General features: G+C 39.5%; 1 protein-coding gene across 2 annotated transcripts in view; it reads left to right on the top strand.

Annotated features, from left to right (window-relative positions):
• Positions 1-23,504, top strand: part of LOC149565663 (long chain acyl-CoA synthetase 6, peroxisomal-like) — a 227,053-nt gene that overhangs the window by 16,527 nt on the left and 187,022 nt on the right. Inside the window, exons 2-7 of one of the 2 annotated variants that reach the window (XM_089817216.1) lie at positions 4,732-4,792; positions 4,882-4,959; positions 5,237-5,308; positions 5,383-5,464; positions 5,670-5,775; positions 5,880-5,956. In XM_089817216.1, coding sequence (XP_089673342.1) covers positions 4,732-4,792; positions 4,882-4,959; positions 5,237-5,308; positions 5,383-5,464; positions 5,670-5,775; positions 5,880-5,956 — 476 coding nt within the window. The remainder of the gene's footprint in view (positions 1-4,731; positions 4,793-4,881; positions 4,960-5,236; positions 5,309-5,382; positions 5,465-5,669; positions 5,776-5,879; positions 5,957-23,504) is intronic. The other variant, XM_089817217.1, reaches the window with a different exon arrangement.

The raw sequence follows: 23,504 nt of genomic DNA, 5'->3' as shown, positions 1-23,504 counted from the left end.
TCTGTTCTGTTTGAGAAAAGGTTTCCTCATAATCAATCCCTTCACACAAAGAGAATCCTTCGTCAATGAGATGAGATTTATACTTGTCTAAAGTACCATCATTTTTGTATTTGACATTGTAGACAGATTTGCATCCGATGGGTTTCTTCCCTAAAGGAAGATTTGATAGAATGTAGGTGTTATTTTTCAACAATCTATTCAGAGCTTCTTCCCTCTCAAGTATCCCTAATGCCTTTGTCTATGTTTGAGGCTCATATAGATTGTGACTATTGACCATGAGAGAAAAATTTACAAAATTAGAAGGTTTTCCCTTTTTGTGAGTTGTTCATCCTTCAATAAGCTCATCATCATGAAGATGGCCAATATTCTTAGCCCATTATTTAGGATAGAGAGTAGGTGTGCCAACATTAGAAGCAAGAGGTGCAATGGGATCACCATCATCAAACATAAGGTCAGATGAATCCTAAGGAAAATAAGGTGGTGTAGTTGCATGTCTAGGTGAGACTATGGGAGAAGGAGCTAGTGTAGAGGCAAGATAAAGAAGGGATGGAGTGTGATCAAGTATATGCCTCCCATTAGGTGGACTGAATGGAAGATAAACACTTAAGTCTTAAGCTTTGAAAGACTGATCCTTTGAATCCATAACCGGAGGAGAGAGATGAAATAACCCTCATTCCTTGTCAAAAACCACATCATGACTGAAGATGGGATGATTAGTTTCAATGTCAACCAATTGATAGGATTTTTTATTATCACTTAAGCTGATTGGCATGATTTTTTGACTATTGGTATCTAACTTAGTGTAGTTAGCATCAAGAATCCAGAGAAAAGAATTGGAGCCATAAACTTTGAGATGAGTGTTTTTGTGAGTACCACTTGACTAAGCCTCTTTCAGACTCTACTTCATGACACCTATTATAGAAGAGTGGTTGAGAAGATAGATGACAGTGTGGAGTGCTTTAGCCCAAAATTTCTTTGGGACACTCTTGTGTTCAAGTATTAATATTTTAGTAATTGTATAGTTTCTATACTTAATGGCCTCATTTTGTTGAAGGATGCAGGATGTTGTTAATTGGTGTTTTATGCCATGTTGTTCACAGAAATGGGAGAAGACAAAGGAAAAAATTTCTCCCCCATTTAGTTTTAAATGTAACAATATGTTGATCAAACTCTTTTTCAACAAATGCTTTGAAATTTTGAAATAGAACAAATACATCTAATTTTTTATGAAGAAAATACACCCATATTTTATGACTAAAATCATTACCAAAAAGTGAAAATACCTAGACCCAATAATAGGAGTAGCCATAGGTCCACATATATCAACATGGACTATTTTTACTACCTTAGAAGCTCTCCAAGAGTTGCCATTTGAAAATGAAGTGCAATGTTGCTTTTTATGTTGATATGTTGTACAAAGTCCAAGCTTCTAGATTTGAATTATGGTAGTCCAATGATAAGATCTTCCTGAATAATATAAGAAAGTGCACATACCGATGATCCTAGAGTGTTCTAACAAAGGAGCTATTGGCTTCCATATCAAGTTCTTGAGAATCACCAAAGTCAACAAGCTTGAATAGATCATGATCTTCAAGACCCACAACAAGAATAGACCAAGTCTCCTGATCAATGATAGTGCACTAATGTGAACTAAATGTCACATCTAGTTGAGGGAGTCTCTTAGAATTGGATGACTTAGAGAAGATTGAGTTCTATTCCTAAAGCATAGTACACATCAAGGAAAATCAATTTCCTTCCCCAAGACTAAATTTGTGTATCGCCTTTTTCTGACAATTGTGTAGTCTTCCCTTGAAAAAAAACCGAATCTGAGAATGGATAGAAATCTATGAACCAATCCTAGTGATGAGTAAAGTGGTGGAGGATCTTGAATCATACCAAGTAGAGAATTTTACATGATTTGCATGTCTCTTAGCCATTACGGCATAAAAAGAAGACCCACTCTTCTCAGTGTGCTCCACAACATGTGCTTTAGGCCATGAACTAGAGTGATTGGCTTGAGCAATAAAGCATTTATGATACTCCAAACTTCATATGACCAAACTTATTGCAAGAGTTGCACTAAATGTTTTTGTTCTTCGCGCCTTATGATGACTAATCAGAGGGATTTTGTTGAGAAGTCTGAGAGAATTGATAGTTTCTTGTGTCCTTATGAACATAGTTGAGAAAGCTTGTGCATGTGAAGATGAGCTAGTATCATTACTAAATTTATTTTTCTAACGATCTTTCTATAAAAAGCATTATGCAAAGATTAAAAAAATGAAACATTAGAATGAGTGGAAGCAATGTTTAGGGTTTCAACAAAGGGCTCATAGGAAGACAAAAGACTCTTCTGAGTAATCACCACCATGTCTTCTTCCATTTTGCATCCAATAGCTTCCAAATAATAAAAAATGTCCTTGATGTGATAGAATGACACCTATTCATCCATCATGAGTGTGAAAAGCATGTTCTTTAGGAAGAAAAAACAACTCTTATCAGAGGTTTGATTTAACCTTTGAGATGCATCTAAATTTTAGCAACTGTTTTGCCAGAAGGAACTTGTGGGAGATGATCATCAGTGACTAAGATTTTGGTGAGCATGATAGGTTCTTGATTTTGCTCATCAAATTTATCCTGCTCTATGCCTTCTTCCTTAGGATGATTAGTCTAGCCCAAAACAAAATTTTCAAGACATTTGTATTCAATAATTGTCATCATATGTTGCTTCCAGGTATTTTAGTTTCTATTGTTGAATTTCCAACTCTAGTCAGGCAAAATATTTATCAGAGATGCCATTCTAGATAGCTGAGGTCAAAGCTGGTTTGCCAAATAGAAGCATGAACAACAAGGAAAAATACAATCAACACCTACAAATCAGATTGTGAAAATTGATATAGAAAAAATAGGCACAACTTTGAAGACTAAACTATGAAATTTTGGACACATATTCCAAGACATAAATTTTGGAATACACAATGTTCTTTGAAAGATATCCAAAAAAGGTCTCAAAAAATCCACCACAAATCTACAATCAAAGTCAATTCCAACTAAAATATTAGAGGGTTTGAAAATACCCTAGCCGGCTGAAACAGAAGAACTATAATCGTAGAGAAAATGTGAAGAAATAAGGAGCCATTGCTAGAAAGAAATCCTTGTCCGCAAGGTTTTCCTCCTTGTTTTTCGAGCTTCCTCTTCCCCAAGTACCCCTTCCATATTAGCCCCATGATCCTAGTTTTTTGTAGTAAATACTTTACTTAAGTCTTTCAAACTGGGAAGTTTGACAATCTCTACTGACAAATTTTCTTTTGGTTCCTCCCCAATATTTGACTCATGACTGAAATCACTTAGTTAAAATTGAAATTTTAGATTTCCCTCTCCCATCATGCCACATACTTAAGTTTTATTTTTCCTTTATGGCTAATTTGATGGATTTTACCTCCTCAAGTATCCATTTTTTATTCCTTTGAACTGTTTAAATTTAGATGATCCCATTTTCTCTATTTAGAGTTAATTTTTTCCCCTTCCCTTCACCTTGGTACTTGTAGTGAGGTACTCCTAACTCCCATCCTTGACATTTTGAAAACTATAATCATTTTTGGTTTACACATTCAAGCTTCTCCATCCCACATACCTCAATGGTCTAGGCTCCCTTCCATCTTTGATTCTTGATGTCCTAATCAAACGTGAATATGTAGTATGGTTCATTCTCCAACCTTGACAAGTCAAAAACTCCTACTCATTTTCACTTAATCTTACACCTACTTCCATGTATACCTTGGAGACCACCTTTTAACTAGGGATTTTCACTAAGGATGACATATTGGCATCTTGGATTAGGGTTTTTACTACCCAAGGACTTATTTTCATCAAAAGTATATGGATTTGTATATTCTTTGCAATGATAGACACAATTGTATTTTCAAAACCTGAAAATCAATATGATGAAGCTTTATAACTATCAAATCAAGTCAAATAGCACCTAAAAAACATTTTTTATTCATGGATGTGTAGATTCAAAAGAAAAAGTGATAGGGTTTTCTTATATTATATTTTATACACCAGAAAGTTTTTGTGGCTTATCTTCTAAAACTAGCAGCTCTCAAAAGATGGAATTGCGTTATGAAATCACCACAAGGCTCAACAAGATTATCTGAACTTGCTTCCATGACCAACATCATTGCATAAATAATCTTATGTTGCCCAAAAACTTTGGAGTTCTCCCTTGCTCACCAATTAGCCTACAGGAAAAAAATGGAAAACAGACTAAATATTCACAATTCAATTATGCTTGAAAAGGGGACATTACAAATTACTGTTTTTGTCTTGGCTTCTATCCAAGAAAGATATTGTTTATCTATCTCAGAGGTTCTTAAACTTAATAATTCACCATTTAATCTTTATAATCACTTTGTCTCCAGTACAGATCAGTTCAGCAGTTGATGACGATTCAGTGTCTTTGTATTGCTGTCATTGACTTCTCCACCCATGAGAGAAGTCAAGATATTTGTGAGAGTTGAAAATTAACAAGAAACATTTGAAAATATATCATTAGTATGAGAAAAAATTAATTAATTCTGTAAAATATATAAGGGCAAGATCGTTAAATGAATCTATCTTAGCTGAAAGGTCAATGCAATACTTTGGGAAATGTTCCATATAACAATGGAATTGTTTTTCTCTTGCTTTTTTGATAGAATACTATTAACAATTAATATGAGTTCATGTTTACAGATCAACGGTACAGTGTTATTCTTCCTGAGCAGTTACACTTAGGAAAATGGAATGTCTATAGGCAAGTCTATGTTATCCCTTGAGATTATATTCTTTATTCAATTTTACATGATTACATATTAAAAATTTCTGGCTCTGTGACAATTTCAGGTCAGCAAAGTCCCCTTTGAAACTTGTCGATAGATTTCCAGAGCATCCTAAAATTGGAACCCTGCATGAGAACTTCTTGTAAGTGCTTTATCTCATGTTACAAAACAAGAATGGTAGAATTTTTATAATTAATATATCATGCCTTATGTTAGACTCAAAAGATTTACAGTGTACAAATTAACGTTTCTTTTCTTCTTCTTAAGCATGCACATTTTTGATATCTAATTTGTGAATCTTGGTTTCCAGTGGCTGAGATTTTTAATGTGTGACATGATCTTTGGAAAGTGTCTAACAATGCATGAGTTTGGATTTTCTCTGCGAATAATTTTCTTTCACGTTGATTTTTTTGGTGCAGGCATGCTGTGGAATTCTATCAGCATTCAAAATATCTTGGTACACGAGTACGTGTGGATGGAACGATTGGCGAGTAAGTTGTAGGTTTTCAACTGAGTTTGTATTCGATATCAATTAAAACTTTCTTGACACGCCCATTTTTTGAAGGTACAAGTGGATGACATATGGAGAAGTGAGCACTGCACGATGTGCATTAGGTTCTGGTCTAATGTATCATGGCATTCCAAAAGTAAGTTTACTCTTTCTTTAGTTGGCTTGATACTTATTATTAAGCTTTTCAAATAGAGCAGGGTAAATTTCTTATGTTTGGTGCAATTTTAAATTCATGTTCAACAGTAAGCCTGATTTTATATTTGAACTTCTCTATATATGAGTTGTTTTTCATAGTACCATTCAAAAAGATTATAAGAGGCTAATTTATTTCCTTGATTCAGGGAGCTTGCATTGGACTGTACTTTATCAACAGACCTGAGTGGATAGTCACAGACCATGCATGTTCTTCATATTCTTACATCTCAGTCCCTCTATATGACACTCTAGGTAAATCTTAAATCTTATATTTAATTTAACTGGTTCATTGCTTCGAGAAGTAATTTTTTTTCGTTTTTTATTTATCTGGAATTTCTTGTAATTGTTTTTCACAGGTCCAGATGCTGTACAGTATATTGTGAATCATGCTGACATAGCAGCTGTATTTTGTTTACAAGAAAACTTGAAAATGGTAAGTAATCTATTACGGGAAGTAATTGGTAAAATACTTGCTTTATATTAAAAGAGATCAAATGATCAATATATACAAATGAATAAACAATGTTTCCTTAGGAGATGATTGTCAAGAATAGAAACATTCTATTCTAGCTAACATATAATAGCCAAATAAAAGCTAAATAAATATTAGAAAGATTTTAATATTTACAATAGATTACATTAGATAACCATTAAATAGAAATAGAAACTATCTATTATCATAATACCCTTCCTTAATGGTTAATCTATCTACTACACCAAGCTATCCTCTGAATTTGACAAACTTATATGGACTAAGAGGCTTGGTGAGAATATTTGTAGTTTGATCCATTGTAGGAACATATTGCAAGTCTATTGTTTAATTTTCAACTAGCTACTATATGTAGGGACAAAAATCATCCACACGCTTGGTTCGTTCATGGAAGACTAGATTCCGTGCTAACTTGATAACACATTTGTTATAAACAAACAAATTGGTCGCTCCTATTGGTGACATCTGCATATCCCCAAACATCTAACGAAGCCAAACATCTTCACAACCTACCTTAGTTGTCACTTTGTATTCAGCCTCTGTAGAGTAGAGGGAAATTGCCTACTGCTTCTTACTGGTCCATGTGACAACATCGGATCCCAAACTGAACACATATCTAGACATTGATGTTTTATGATCAATAGAACCTACCCAATCTAAATTTGTGAGCCCACTAAGTTTAGGATTAGAACTCTGAGAGTAAAGGAGTCCATAATTTGTAGTGCCCTTCACATAACAAAGCACATACTTTGCTGCCATCCAATGTTCAACCTTGGGAGCTGTCATAAAGTGTGAGATGTAGCTGACTGCGAAGTTGATATTAGGTCTAGTAGTAGAGAGGTAGATGAGGCTACCTACTAGTTGCCTATATGTAGTATCATCAACTAGAGGAGAATCAGACTTGGCTAATTACTTCATGCCTTTCTCCATGGGTGTAGATGCAGACTTGCAATTTTGCATACAAAACTTGTCTAACAGAGCCTTGACATATTTGGATTGAGAAATTAATTTACTAGAAGATTGCCTGCCAAACCTCAGAACCTAAGAAATAATGTATGAGCCCAAGGTTAGTTATATCAAAAGATTGGTATAAACTTGGTTTGATTCCTTGAATCAAAGACATCAAATTGCCAATGATGATAAAATCATCCACATAAATGATTAGAAGGATGATGTCATTGTCAGTAGTCTTGATGTACAAATTTGAGTGTGAAGAACTCTAGAAGCCTTGATCATTGTGGTACTTATCAATTTTCATGTACCGTGCCCTAGGGGCCTACTTCAAACCATAGAGAGCTTTCACCAGTTAAAGAACCTAGTGTTCTTTACCAGCAACCATGAAACTAGGAGGCTGCACCATCTAGACCTCTTCTTGTAGGTCACAATTCAGGAAAGTGCCCTTGATGTCCATCTGATGGATCTTCCAACCAAACTGTGTTGCCATAGTTAAGAGTAATCTAACAATGCCTATCTTTACTACAAGAGGAAAGGTCTCCTCTTAATCTATGCCTTGATGTTGAGAAAAGCCCTTTGCAATTAAATGAACTTTGTACTTATAGAAAGTACCATTAGACTTGTATTTTATTTTGTAGACCCATTTGCAGCCAATGGGTTTCTTTTCTTCCCTAGTGAAAGCTCATAAAGGACACAGGTGTTATTCTTCAACAGGCTCTGGTGTTCAAACTTCATGGCATGTTCCCACTCTTGAATTCCTTTAGCTTCAGAGTATGTTTGAGGTTCAAACACACTATGAATGTTGGCCATGAGAAAAAATTAACTGGCTCTATAGGTTTACTCTTTTTTTCGAGTAGTTCTCCCATCGATGAGCTTATCATCTCGAAGATCAGCAAGTGTCTTAGCCCACACTAGTGTCTCTTGAAGATGCTTGATGGAGAATTGTGAAGTCTTATAAATAAGAGGATTTTTCTCGACTAGATTTTTGCTTTGGCTATCATCTTTATACCCTCCATAATGAAACTCATTGCACCATCAAGAATATAAAAATCTAACTATTAAGCTACTAATTTCCATGTACAATTAGGATTCTATTTGCTAATTACTTGTAAGTGTCCAAGGTTTTCGATGCCTTTATCACACATGTCACATGTGTTTAATACTAGATTTCCTTTTATGTAATGTATGGGAACATCATGATCCTACTCTCCCTTCTTTTTGGTAGGTTTCCATTAGTGTTTGTTGGTACCTAGTAAGGCCCAACTATTGAGATCCATTATTTCCCTCATTTTTACTAATCAGGGGGCGGGGGTGTTGGTGTAACATTGTATCCATCTTAGCTATGCTCTATTCTAAGTTGATATTGCAACTATTTATAAATTTGTTTAGTGAAATTGCAATAATTAATTATTCTCGCCTTAGTAGCTAATAATGATGGGTAGGCACTGACTTAAAGTGTGTTAAGTATATTAGCTTCATGGTAATTGAAACAATATATTAATTCTGATTATTCATTCATATATATATATATATATATATATATTCATTTCTTCATATTCTCTCATACACACACACACACATATACATATATATATTAAAACCTTGTTATACCTGCCGATCAAGCAATATGTATTGAATGAGATGATAAGTATTGTGTAAAACATGTATCGGGTGCTAAGTATAAACCAATACATGAACCGTCAACAGTCTTCGTAAAGGCTGAAATTCTATTAAGGTGAATCGGTTTATCTGATCGGTGTTTGGCTGTTTATTTATTAAGTATGCATTAGGGTATGGTTACGTAGGGTCATATCCCTACGTAATCATATCTCAATGCACACATATATAGATTGCATGAATTCTGTTTTCCAGATCAATCAATTACAAAGGCAATTGCATCTCAGACATTTAGATCTGCAATATACATAAACTGTTTCAGTACAAAGATAAAAGGAAATATTTTTATCTTATAAGGATATTCATTCCAGTTCAGAATTACATATATATTAACAATACTTGAATTGAAGATTGATCAAGATACTACATAGACGAATTATTAGTCTAGTTAGTCTCCACCAATAAACAATCTATAAACTTTACAAAAAAGGGTGGAAGTCATTGAACTAGTCTCTGCAGTGGGTGAAATGATGAGAAGCACCTGAATCAATGTACCAGGTAGAGGGTTTCACATGATGTGTAGGTCTTTAAGCCATGAAGGTATAAAAGGTAGATTCTATCTGCTCAATGTGCTCTACATTGTTCAGTTTGGGTTATGAATCAGATTGCTTAGATTGGGTAGCCAAGCATTTCCAGCATTCAACCTTTATGTGACCATACTTGTGGCAGTAATTACATTTAATGTTCTTTTTCTTGGAGCCTTTTGATGCTGGTGCAGAGGACTTCTGCTAAGAAGATTGTTGTGAATCGAGACTTGCCTTTATCGCTTTGAAAGGATTTAGTAGCAAAGGCTTTCTTTGTGGAGGTGGAGCCAGAACTACTATGGAACTGTTGTTTCCACCAATCTTGTTGAATCAAAAGTGTGCAAAGATCTGTAAAATTTAGATCAACACTAGTAGAAGTGATGTTGAGAGTCTGGATAAAATGCTCGTAGGACTTGGGTAAACTTGTGAGGGTTATTACCACAATGTCGTCTTCCTCCATCTTGTGTCCAATGGCAAGTAACTGATCACGAATTTCCTAATCCCATTCAGCTGTTCTTGGAGTGATTGCCTCTTTTTCATGACAATAGAAAATAGAGTATGTACCAGCTATAGTCAGACACTATGTAACTCCTAGAACAATATGATCAGTCCTCTAACATTCAAAGATTGTTAGCATCCTCTACTTCCATGTGCCATAATTTTGACCATTGAATTTCTAATTTCCCTCAAGTAGAATATTTTTCAATGATGCCATGATACGTTTTTTAGTGAAAACATGAAAATCTATTAAGGTGTTGTACTTTAAGGAAAAATGCCCGAAGACACAGAAAAATGAAGAGTTACCTAGAAGAGAGATCAAAGAACCCAAAAGTAATATGTTGTTGGATTCTAGATCCGCTTGCTTGAAAATTGGGGAACAAAAATTAAGGCACCTGAAAAAATGAACGACAACATAGTTGAGCTTTCATAAAACCCACCAAGAATCTATAATTTTCTTGGATATGGTACATAAATTTAGGGTTTCAAAAAAAAAAAACTTCAAGAAAGTTTCAAAAATGACGGAATTTGCAGTTTGAATAGGAACAGCTAGGCATGGATCTAACTCAAAGGGTTTTATAAACCCTAGACAATGCCAAAAACAACAAGAAAATGGGTTGAAATGCCCTAGAAATGGCGATGATTTTCTAGATAGAAAGATGTGAAAAAAATGCAAGCAAAAACCAGATGTGGTTTGTAGAATAAAGGGAAATCTTCTACAAATTGTGGCTCAATACAAGTGTGATTTTGCTGAGTATGTGATTGCAATTTGAATTTGTAGAAAAAAGCCACGAAAATGGAGGATGTGGTAGTGCGGGCACCGACAATCTATAGAAGGATGTACGAAGCAGATACAAACTAATGCCTTGCACAAAAAACCCTTTTCGAGTTTTAAATAAATCATAGCCCAAAAATGATGCATAGAAAAAATATGTTATTTTCATAACACCAAGAAAAAATTCATTCAAAAATTTTCAAAAAAAAGATTTTCTTAAGTATTTTCTTTGATACCATATTATGGGAAGTAATTGGTAAAATACATTCTTTATATTAACAAAGATCAAATGATCAATATATACAAATGAATAAATGATGTTTCCTTAGGAAACAATCATCAAGAATAGAAACATTCTATTCTAGCTAACATATAACTAATAGCTAACTAATGTTTACCGTACAGGTAAAATAAAGTAATGCATACAGACCATGGAACACGAACAACAAACTCCTTTTATTATATTTGCATATGCCAGACATTACATTATCAGATATGATGGTAGAAGATGATTTACAATGATCCTCGACGAGATATAAATACTATTGCCGAACCTTCCCAAAGGAGTCTGTCGGCCACAACATTACATCCGCTACATAACTATTACCCGTCGGCTACAAAATACAAAACACCGACGACCATCATTCCGTCGGCTACAGAAACACCGCCAGGACCATCCAGTTGGCTAACACCATTCCCCCAAAAAGAAAAGTCATCTCCTGACGACTAACAAAATTAGGAGACAACTTACAGACTACAAAAGAAATACTAAAGAGAAGGGGGTGTCCCAGAAGAGTGCTGATGGAGACGTAACTCATACACCTGCTCTGTCCTGATGTGGAGATCTGTCTGAATCTGAGAATTAACCTCGACCGCCTCCTTTAGAAGAAGCGCAACATCCATAGCTTGCCTCCTAGCTAACTGCATCTCGTGCTTCGCTGCATCCTTATCTCGGACAGCCGCTTTTGTACCTTGCCTAGCCACGTCCCTCTCTTGCACCACTGCTGCCATATCTGCCAGTAGTGTCGCTCGCTTTGCGGCCCATGCTGCTTGTTGGTCAGCCAAGTCAGCGACGAGCTTCTTTCTGGTCTCACTCTCAGCTGCCAATGATTTCTCTGCTGCAACCCTGTTCGCCTCCGCCTGCCGACGACCATGGTAAACATCCTTGTACAATCCCACAATCTCATGTGCGAACTTCATCAGAGGGGTGTCACTGGGTCCCAACTCCGGCTCAGTAGCCCAATTTGCCAACATCTCAGTTGTCTCCACCGCCGGCCAACCCCTGTCTACAAAACAAGTCTGAAATCGTCGAGGATAGATCCCACGGATATAGGCTCTGATCAAATGCCACTCCCTCCGCTGAGTTAGGGCCTGAATTGCCACATCATGTCCCTTCTTCAATGCAGACTTCATAGTCCTGAGGTAATCCTCAGGCACCTATCCTCATCCAACCTATAATCCTCCTTGGCGAAGTCCTCCAATGACCATTCTGCATCACTCTTCTCCTCCTCATCAGCGGGATCCATGCCCACATCTGGTGCCGCCTCCTCTGCTGTTGGCACAACCACAGCATGTGGCATTCCCTCCTCCTGAAGCTGAGGCTCTGGTACTGCTGGTGATGTTCCTAAATGCCTAGGAGACTGAATGGACGGACCCCGCTTGGTAGGAGTGAGTCGGAACTGCTGCTTTAGAAACACAATAGCTCTATTTATCACCTCCGGTTGGTCTGACTACGCGAGGTCCATGTTCTCCTCCGGTACTAGCTGGGCTGATTTGGCCTCTGCTAAAAAAGATGACGAAACAGTGACAACTGTATCATAATCAATGACATCCAACCGAACTTGTGGCTCAGGCTCCAGCGGTGGCAACTGTGCTCTCTGTGAGACTGCGACGGTGGCATCTGCTGGTACAACTAGAATCACATCCGCTACAGCCGTCAGCAATATCTCGACAACTATCCGCGAGACAACATCTGTCGCTGTGTGTGGGACCATCTCTGTCATTGTCTGTGGGACATCGGCCTCCGCTGGAGGAGTCATGAGGATCGGGGCATGGCGTTGGCCAAACGGCGGAATGACTGTCGGAAAGGTAGACAAGTGCGCCAAAGTTGACAGCTGAGGAGGGGTAAAGAATGTGGGCCCACTACCCGCTGCCTCACCGCCAACTTCCACCGAAGTGCTCTCGTCTTCTTCCACGGACTCAGCCCCGTCACTCATCAAAGTGCCCTCCCATTCGCTATCTATCTCTCCGGAAGCATCCAGTCCGTGGAGTACTTTCTTGTGGCCTGCTGCTGATCCTCCTATATCCAAGTGTCGCCAATAGAATATGGGAGGCTCCCCATAGTCCAACTTGCCCCTTGGAGGAGCCTCAAAATCATCCAGTGGAATCTGGCTAGCTGCAACCTCCAGAAATAGCTCAATGGCATGGTGCGGCATAAAAAATGTTTGTTGCTGAAGGGTCATAAACTCCTCCATCCTGTCAGCTAGGACTAAGGCCCAATCATATACCACTCCACAATCTGCGACAATGCTATATTTGAAGCTCGAGTGGCACCTGTCAACCTGCTCTTGATGACGTCCATGATACACCGCTAGTGACCCTCCCGAATAAAGTCCCTGCGAAGCCCTCTGCACTTTGACCCCTGAACCGCTGCCTCCCGCTCCATGGGTGTAAGGTCCCGACACACTAGATCTATCCAATGCTCCTTCCATTTGCGTGAGAGTTTATGGTTCTTGATTTCCACTTTCCTCCCTTCGGGGCCAGGGATGCCGAAAACCCTAGTGAAATCTCTAGGTTTAAAGGACACTGTCATCTATTGTTTCTTGTATAGGAAAGTACTTGTTCTGCTCTAGGCGCTATATGTCTTTATCATGGTGCGCAATACTGATTCGAACAACCAGATGGAGAAGATGGGAAGCTGGATGTCCCAATGCACCTGTGCCCACATCAAAATCTGTTTAATCTGGTCTGCCTCCGGGGTCTCTTGCCACCACCTTCGGCATTTTCTCCCACTAAGACTCTCGAATTGGACGGTGAGATAAGTGAGTTCCTCCTTGGTCTTCTGCTTCTTGCTACTAGAACTCGAGGGACTTACAACTCGAACCCTCGATGCCAAAACCCTTGAATTTTTGTCCATATTTGCCGCCAGTTGACTCTTCCATGGCTTCCGTTTGCCTGCCGATTCCATATCAAGGTGGCCTCTTATTTCTTATATAGTTCCGCTTACTCCCGTGACAATCCAATGAAGTGCCGCGAAAAATTGCCTGTCCAATCCCCTACAGCCCGTCCGCAGAAGAGAAATATGTGCAAAGTGTATTTGCAGTATCTGGCGAAGAATCCCGTCTGGAGGAGAATGTGAACTCATCAATTTTCTTGCTGTTGGGAGGTCCAAATTGAATGCCCTGCTCTCCCACCACAATACTAATAAGGGTTCCAACAATACTAAGGTCACCAGTAGTAGCGATGATGCTGATGATGTAGATAGGGATAGGGTCAACAATTATAGCTATGATGAGGCTGAAGCTCTGACAGAGGGAATTGAGGAGGAATCCAAAATTCTCAGAGAGGTCTCTAGGATCAAAGACATTCTTGTGAATTGCGATGAGTCCGATAGTTTGCTAATCGAGTCACTGAGAAGACTGGAGCTGAAGCAACTGTTTGTTGAAATTTTAAAGGCAACTGACATAGGTAGGAAGGTTAATAGGTTGTGGAAGCACAAGTCGAAAACTATTTGCTCTATGGCAAAGAAACTTGTCAGTGGCTGGAAAGAGCTTGCAGATGAATGGATGAAAACTATCGAAAATGTTGCCGTAGTTGCAATAGCAGGAACCTCAACGGATTTTGTTTCACCTGCAACTGCTGATGATGAAAATGGACTACCTTCTCCTCCACTAGAGGACGTTGCCTTCCAGACGACATCAATAGAAATATCTCAATTCTTTGATGATATGGATGATGATGGCAATCCTCGAATTCCGATGCAGGTAAAAAGGAATGCTAATCAACGTGGCTTTTTCATTTACCCGTGGACAGACTGTCCGCGGGGGCCTTTGCTTTTTTTAACACCCGCGGACAGATTGCCCGCGGGGCCTTTTTTTTAAACCCGCGGACAGACTGCCCGCGGGGCCCTTTTTTTTTTTTTCAATTTTTTTATTTTTATTTTTATTTTTTAAAATTTTTTTATTTATTTTATTTATTTATTTATTTTTGCTTTTTAAATTTTTTTTTCTTTCTTTTTTCTTTTTAAAATTTTTTTCTTTGTTTTTTTGGTTTTTTGTTTTCAAAAATTAAATTATAGAGGTACCTCCATTTGGCGTCGCCACCTCACAGTCCTTGAATGACGACGACGGAGAATTCATGTGAGCACTGGGCGACGATGACAGCCTTCTTGCGCAGTATATTTTCAATTTAGATCCGTTAACTGACTGAGGCACCTCCTGTCCGTCCAACGTCGATAGTTTGATCGCTCCATTGTCGCCAACCTCCCGGATCTGGTATGGTCCAACCCACCACACCTTAAATTTTATCGGCTTGATTTCATTGCGACCATCATACTTCAATACTAACTGTCCCGGCTGGAATCTGCTACATCTCAGATTCTTATCATGCCAGACCTTGCGTCTGTTCTGTGCCACTTTCGTCGCCCAATGTGCCAGCAATCGCTTCTCCTCCAGCTTATTTAGATTGTTTAACCACTCTTGTAAGCTTCCATCATCATCCAGCTTGTTTTCCAACGCTATTCGTAGACTCGGGATCATGAATTCCACTGGAACTACTACTTCCTGTCCAAACATTAACTGGAATGGTGTGTGCTCTGTCGTCACCTTGTACGCCATGCGGTAAGCCCACAGGGCGGCGGGTAAGTTTTCCTCCCAATCAGCACCTTCAATCGTGCAGGATTTGTAGATGATGGATACTAAGATTTTATTGGTAGCTTCGGCCTGTTTGTTTGCTCTTGGATAATATGGACTTGACAATGAATGATAAATCTTGAACTGGGTGGTGAGCAAGCGGATGACATGATTAACAAAATGACCTCCCCTATCACTTGTTAATTGCAATGGGATTCCATACCTGGTAATGATCTGTTCATAAATAAATTTCGCAGTGCTGACAGCTGAGTTATCTGGTAACGCACGTGCCTCCACCCACTTGGTCAGGTACTCTGTTGCAACAATGATGTAACGGCACCGTCGAGTCTTGCTCACCCTCAGTGGTCCAATGAAATCTAATCCCCATCGCTCAAAAAGTTCTTGTGCATGTGAGGGGTTAAGTGGCATGAAATCTCTCTTCAGCGGCTTCCTGGCCCGTTGGCAAGTGTCACATCTGATGACCCATTCCCACATGTCTTTCTACACTGTCGGCCACCAAAGGCCTGCGAGCAATATCTTCTATGCAGTGGTGTCAGGCCCCATGTGTCCTCCCGCAGGACCCTCATGTGCTTCTTTTAACACTTGCGGTATCTCCTCTTCCAACACACACCGCCAAAGAATATGATTCGGCCCCATTTTGTAGAACAATCCATTGATCAATTGAAATGTGTGACTCCTGATTATCAAGTTGCGCCTATCATTTGGTGACATCCCAGTGGCAAATTGTCCTGTTGACAGGTACTCGCTAATACTCCTGTACCATTCCGACAGTACCCTAATCTGAAACAGCTGCGCGTCATTCACACCCTCTGTTGGTTCCCCTGTTTTGATCCGCGACAGGTGGTCGGCACTGAGATGTTTCTTTCCTACCGGACAATGATTTTGAAGGTAAATTCCTGCAACAGGAGTAGCCATTTGCTGATCCTCCCTTGGATGACAGGTTTATTAATCATGTATAACAGGGCCTAGTGATCAAAATAGAACACAAACGGTGTAGCAAGCAAATAATGACAGAATTTTTGCACAGCATAGACCATTCCCAATGCTTCTCTTTCAGTTGTGTTGTAGTTCTGCTCGGCCTTTGATAACAACCGGCTGGCAAAGTATATTGGGTGATCCAGTCTGTGCCAGGGTCGCGCCGATCGCATAGTTGGAGACATCCACATGAACATGAAACTCTTTATTCCAGTCCAAATATGCCAGAATGGGTGCCGTAGCTAGTTGTGCCTTTAGCCCTTCAAATGCCTCGTCCTCCTCTTTATCCCATCTAAATGATTCTTCCTTGCAGGTTAACTTATCCAACGGGTGGGACACCTTGGCAAATTTTTTAATAAATCTTCTATAATAACCTATATGCCCAAGAAAATATTTTACCTCCGTCATATTAGTAGATGGCTGCATTTCAAGAATGACTCTCACATTGTCGGGATTCGTCTTCAACCCTTCCTTACAGACAATGTGTCCGAGTAGTCTTCCGTGTGCAACCATGAATCTGCACTTCTTGGGATTCAACACTAGCCGGGCTCTGCGACATCTCTCCATGCATTCACCAAGTGCTGCCAGGTGTTCGTCCTCTGTGCTAAATATTGACCAATCATCCAGGAAAGCTTTCAAGTTTCCCACAGACATCCTGTCGAAGATATGCAATATAATCCGCTGGAATGTGGCTGACACGTTACACAACCCAAATGGCATCCGGTTGTATGCATAGACCCCATCTTCGACGACAAATGTTGTCTTCAACTTATCCTCCTCCGCTATAGAAATTTGATTGTATCCGAAGAACCTGTCCATAAAGGAGTAGATTTCATGTCCCGCGACCTCCTCCACAATACTTTCTGTGAATGGAATCGAAAAAGGATCCTTGATCGTCACTGCATTCAGGCATCTGAAATCGACGCATATCCGGATCTGAGTAGTATCCTTCTTCAATGAAATGACTATCAGCGACACCCATTCACTGGTCTGCACCTTGAAGATAATGCCAGCTTCCAGCATCCGGTTGATTTCCTCCGTAACCCGTGCCGCATAGTTCTTGTTCATCCTGTAAGGTCTCTTTCGTACAGGTACGGCTCCCTCCACCAACAAGATGCAATGCACACACAATTTCGGCGATACTCCCTTGAAGTCCTTGTATGTCCATGCAAACACATCCTTGTATTCCAAAAATATCTTGAATGCCGCGGCCTTGAGTACTGGATCCCAGTTATCTCCAACTAGTATGTTCTTCGGCTCTATTTCATCCCCCAAATTCATTGTTTGTAGCGTAGCTTCATTATACTTGATTGTCTCTCCTTCACTGAATGCATGGGCAGGTGTAACATCCAACGGTGCCTCCCCCTCCTTTACTTCAGTAAACTCCTTCGGATATTCGTTCTCAATCGACAGAACATTGCAGCTGTGAAATAACTCATAGTCTTCCATTTGCCAGTGGTAGAGACCATTGACAGAATCCAAGTCATCATCCGTTGATCCCAGGTCCAATCGGAGGACGCTCTCCTGATCCAGTTCCATCTATTGTCTGCCTTCCATCCTCCTCTCCCTTAGAATCTGATGACAGGGCCTCTTCCCCCACCATTTGGGTATGCAGATCAATGACGAATCAGTGGCCTTTACTTTCTAGTGATAAGGTGTTCTTCTTCTAGTCGTGTCGGGCTCTTACTTCGATAAGCCACCACGGCCCAGGATGTCGTCATACCCTTTCCTCTTCAACAAAATCACCACGAAATCCATCAGGAATGGCTGAATGCCAATGGTTACTGGCTGTGCCATGAGAATACCTAGCAATTTAATGCCATGTTGATCGGTTGTCACCAGCTGAAATCTCGGAGGCCACAATGTCGGCTGTCCAAGTTTTCTCCAGGTTTCTTTCGGCAATACATTTACGTCGGACCCTCCGTCAACTATTGTGTTTGTGAGAACATGTCCAAGGATCCCCATCTCGACGACTGCAGGATGCCGTCCGGATGTCAGCGCCAATAACATTTGATCTTCTCCTCCTACAACGATCTCCTTTTCCTTCCCTCTACTTGGTTCTCCCAGTGACTTTTCCTTCCCTTGACTTGATTCTCCTGCAATATTTGAAAGAGTAGATCGAAGTTGAGGCATGGTGAGAAGAAAATCATTCACCTTTACTCGCACCTCCGTTTGCAAAATTTTCCGTACTATGTTTTGTTCTGTGGAATTCCTCACTGAAGTGCGAGCAGTTTTCGGAGGTGTTTCAGCTTGGGATACTTTTCCAACCTTTGCCCATGCTTCCGCAAATTTCCTCTTTTCTTTGGCGGGGTCCAAGTATTCTTTTGCTTGTTACCGCGTAATTGCCAGAACTTCTTCCTCATCCGCCCTGATAGTGATCAAGTTCGCTCCGGATTTTGGACACTTTGAGTCATCATGATCGCCGGGTCCGCACCATCGGCACAATAGTTGAGGTGTATTTGCCGTTGGACACTCCTACGCAAAATGCCCCCACAAGTTACATGTGCGGTACTGAATAATTGGCCGTCCATTTGCATCATACTGGATCCAGCTTCTGCTCGTATTGTTATTGTTATTGTTGTTGTTATTGTTCTGTCCATGCCAATTATTCCTGTATCCTCCGGATGTAGCACCAGCGGTATTCGTGTTTCCGCTACTACGCGACGGGGAAGCCTCCTATGTGAGAAGCACCTACGGAGATCCTCTTGTCTTCATGTTAAAGGGGCACTCTTTTGTCGAATGGCCCATGATTTGACAAATGTCACAAAATTGGTTCTTTGGACACGATCCTTTAGTATGACCGTTGGTCTTACACTTCGTGCACCATAGTTCTTACACTTCGTGCACCATAGTTCACTGCCTTTTGGCTCCTTTTGCATGTTTTTAAACTCCTTCATCATGCGAACCATATCTTTCTGTAGGGCACGAACCTTCTTACTGCTACCTTCATCGTCACTACTATCATCTCCAGCAGGCTCGTCGTCATCAGAATCAGAGGAGCTAGTTTTCTTCTTCTTTGTCTTCTGCTCACTTTCAAGGTCCAGCTCTGTTATACGCGTCCGCATATGATGATGGTGGCACAATTTTCATTTTCCTCCGCAACTTCGAGCATAGGCCATCCATGAACCATCTTTTCTGCAATCCGTCTGCCGGCTTGCTTTCCATTTTGTTTATTAAGTCTTTTAATCTCCTGGCGTAGACGCAGACAGTTTCGTGCTTCCCTTGTTTGGTATTGAAAATCTCTGCTACGATTTCATTATCATCTCGCAAGAGTTTAAATTCTGCCAGGAACTCCTTTTTAATGTTATCCCAGCTATTTAACTTTTGTGGGTCCGTATCCGAAAACCAATCAATTGCCACACCTCGTAAGGTTGCCAAAAATTGCCTGACCCATTCGTTGGCATCTATGATTCCATTTGCCCGCTAGATCGTCTCACATGTCTTACAATGTCGGATGGGGTTGGCTGTACCATCGCCCTCAAATTTCGGTAGCTTTTCTTTGGGTCTCGTCATCACAACTGAATTTGGTAGAGAGGCGTTATTGGGTCCTGCAACACTGGCGCTATTTACTCTAACACCAGAGGTCTGCACTCCCACACCGGCGGTCTGCACTCCCACACCGGCGGTCTGCACTCCCACATCGGCAGTCTGAACTCCCACATCGGCGGTCTGCACTCCCACACTAGAGGTGTCGACAGCTGCAAACCTTGGTAAAGAAGAAGGATCTTCTGAAGTTGTTTACCGCGGAAGTCTATCCCGGACGAAGAGGTCACTCCACGCTCATGCTCCCTCGGCATTGCGAGCCGTGCGAGTTGATGCTCTTCCGTTTGAATTTTCTTCCCTTGGCAAACACAAATTGAAGAACTCCTCCCGTGCTTCTTCCACCAATTCCACCCGCTGCCGAGACTCCTCCAACAATTCTTCGGCGCTCCGGTTTCCGTCAGCAATCTTCTGAAATCTCCGTCGACGTTCACCTTGCTGTGCCAGAATTAAATTCTATTGCGCAGTACGGATTCCATCTTTTCCCTTGACCTTATTTCGATCCTTGTTAAGTTGATTTGGCATTAATCTTCATTCCTCCCACCTTCCAGATTCATAAGGCAACGGCGCCAAATGTTTACCGTACGGGTAAAATAAAGTAATGCACAAAGACCATGGAACACGAACAGCAAACTCCTTTTATTATATTCGCATATGCCAGACATTACATTATCAGATATGATGGTAGAAGATGATTTACAATGATCCCCGACGGGATATAAATACTACTGCCGAACCTTCCGAAGGAGTCCGTTGGCCACAACATTACATCCGCTACAAACTATTACCCATCGGCTACAAAATACAAAACACCAACGACCATCATTCCGTCAGCTATAGAAACACCTTCGGGACCATCCAGTCGACTGACAACTAAATATTATAAAGATTATAATATTTACAATAGATTACAATAGATAACCATTAAATAGAAATAGAAACTATTTATTATCATATTATAATCTGATCCTAGAAGTAACTTATTGCTAACTAGAATATTCATGTGTCTTGGCTAGTTTCGCTCTTCATGAGCCACATTTGTTTTAATTGGAAGAACTTATATAACATATTTATACCTTCATAGGTTCTCATTGTGAGCACTAAAATGTAGACCCAAAACAATAGGAAACAAAATACACAATGAATTCAAGCTTAAGCTAGCATGAACCTTGGATTAGAGCTAAAGGAACACAATAATATGATGATAAAAGTAATGAAACCTTACCATTACAACCCTCAAGTGACCATATGTGATTGTTGTAAGTGATGCTTGATAGTTGAACAAAAGAGTGGTGCTCAATCCTTCAATATAACCTTAGCATCCAATCTTCTTCCTCGGAATGTTTAGCAGATTGGATTGATTTATATATTTGACAAGGACAAAATGGATGGATAGGTTTGTTTGAGAGCTCATTTGATGGTGAATTTGGGAGGGAGAAGGCAATAAATGCTAGTGGTTGGTCTAGAATTAATTAGATTACAATGAATGGAAGGGATTAAAAATTAGCTTGAATTTGGATTGGGGTTGGCTTGAGATGGGTAGCTAGGTTTTTCTTTTTGATGTGAAATCTAGGATTAATTATTAGTTTGACTTTGGATTAGTGATTTGGATTTATTTTAATTTTGTATGATGGATGTCACATGACTATTAGTCAGGATGCAAAAAATTGTAACAGAATTTGCCCAAAAAAATACAACAAAGAAATAAAATATATTTATTTAATATAAATATAGAGATAATGTTAGAGGTTAAATCAATTTGATTTATTCGTTTTGAGATTGAAATAATGTGGCCACAACTAGGATTTCAACTTTGATGATAGTGGAAAAAGCGGTGATGTGTGATGTGTTATTAGGATGTGGTCCATTATAGGTGTCTACATTTTGTCTCTTTTTGAAATGACAAGGTGGCTGGAAGAACCAATGTCTTTTCAAAGAATAAAATATAGCAATTTTTGAAAGTGATTGAATTGGTGGTATAGTGCTCTAAACATCTGGATTAATGGGAGTTAGGAAATGGGTTGGGATTCCCTTTTGAGAGAGAAGGCAAGTTGATATGACTCGGGTGGCCCTCTTGACAAGAGAACAATGACCAAAGAGATGAGGGAATAGATGGGAGGGGACATGATTAGATGTTGAAAGGGGATGGGACAAGATGGTGCTGGAAAATAGATAGATAGGATGAGGACAAAAGTAATGATAGAAGCGATGTGAAAGATAGTGGATTATCAGATGATATGATGCAATGGAAATTTGATGGGAGTATATGATTATGAGAGCACCTTAAATTTACTCTAAAATTTGATATTATGCACCAAGCAATGAAGAGCAGTGTGATGATGTGGTAAGTGCACTGATATATAAGGAGCTATATGACTGCTATAGTGGATTTTAGGATGATATGAGACAATGGAAATTAGATGTGAGTATATGATTATGAGAGCAACCTAGATTTACTCCAAAACTTGATATTATGCACCAAGCAATGAAGAGCAACATGATGATGTCATAAGTGCACAGAGGACTGATATATAAGGAGCTGTATGACCCGATGCATCATGATATGGATGACCTTCATGATGGATATCATAGGGTGCCCCAAGGATCAACTTGCAGTGCAAACTATTAAAGAAACACACACACACACACACAAGCAAGAAAGCAAGTATGCAAAATGATAAAAGAAAGGACCAATAAGATTTTGCCCCAAATCAAGATGAAAGTTGATGATTGATCAATTTGATGATGATAGAATTGTGAATACGAGAACCATATATCTTGAGAACAATGCAAGGATTGGGAATGATATATTCCCAATAAATGCAAGGATTCAGAACAATATAACTTGATGATTTGTTGATGCATTTGAAACTAAGCAAGACTTGGATTTAAAAAATATTAAGGATGAAGTTAGTGAATGATTTTGGGTAGGTTTTGGATTGATTGGATATGTATGGCTATGGTTTTCTAGTATGTTTCTAGTGTGTTTCTAGTGTGTTATTGGATAATTAGGCATTTTAGAGAATGGTTTGGATTTGGATACAAGGTAGGGATCCCGATTATGAAGGTTTGAGGATTTGGGCTATAAGATTATGGATCATTTTTTGGGCTTAGATTTACCACATAGAATTCTTTGGAGTGGTCAACTTTCAAACCATTTAAGGAGAGAGCCTATTCTAGCACCCAGGGTAAAGGTGTTGGGTTGATGGAAGAATGGGATTGTGGGAGGAGGAATGAGATTTGAGATGGGTATAGGGAGTTTTACACAAAATGTTTTTCCATAGAGTACATTGTATACGAATGATATGCTCCACTTGGTTATGCTTTACTTATGTATCCTTATACTTGACTTCTTCGATCAATCCTTGAAACATGTTTCAAGATCTTGTCCACTTATTTATCAAGATCAAAGGTGTGGATCGAGTATAGGTACACAAATGTGATGTATGAGATGATATGATGGTATGATGAGACAAATGATGATGGTCGTGAAGGATGATTGGGATAATGGGTGGGAGAGCTTGAACCCCAAGCACAGGGTATACATATGTAGTGGATTTACACATAATGCTTGCAAACAAATTTTCCACATGGTTCTTCTCGAAGGAACAATAGGAAGGATTTTTTCCAATGGATTCCTCTATCTATCTATCTATCTATCTATCTATCTATCTATA

Source organism: Cupressus sempervirens, chromosome 3 (genome assembly GCF_028749045.1).
Source record: "Cupressus sempervirens isolate cs-2001-9-10 chromosome 3, ASM2874904v1, whole genome shotgun sequence".
Classification (NCBI taxonomy): domain Eukaryota; kingdom Viridiplantae; phylum Streptophyta; class Pinopsida; order Cupressales; family Cupressaceae; genus Cupressus; species Cupressus sempervirens.
The sequence above is the reverse complement of the archived record's forward strand: the minus strand, read 5'-3'. Positions and strand labels throughout refer to the sequence as shown.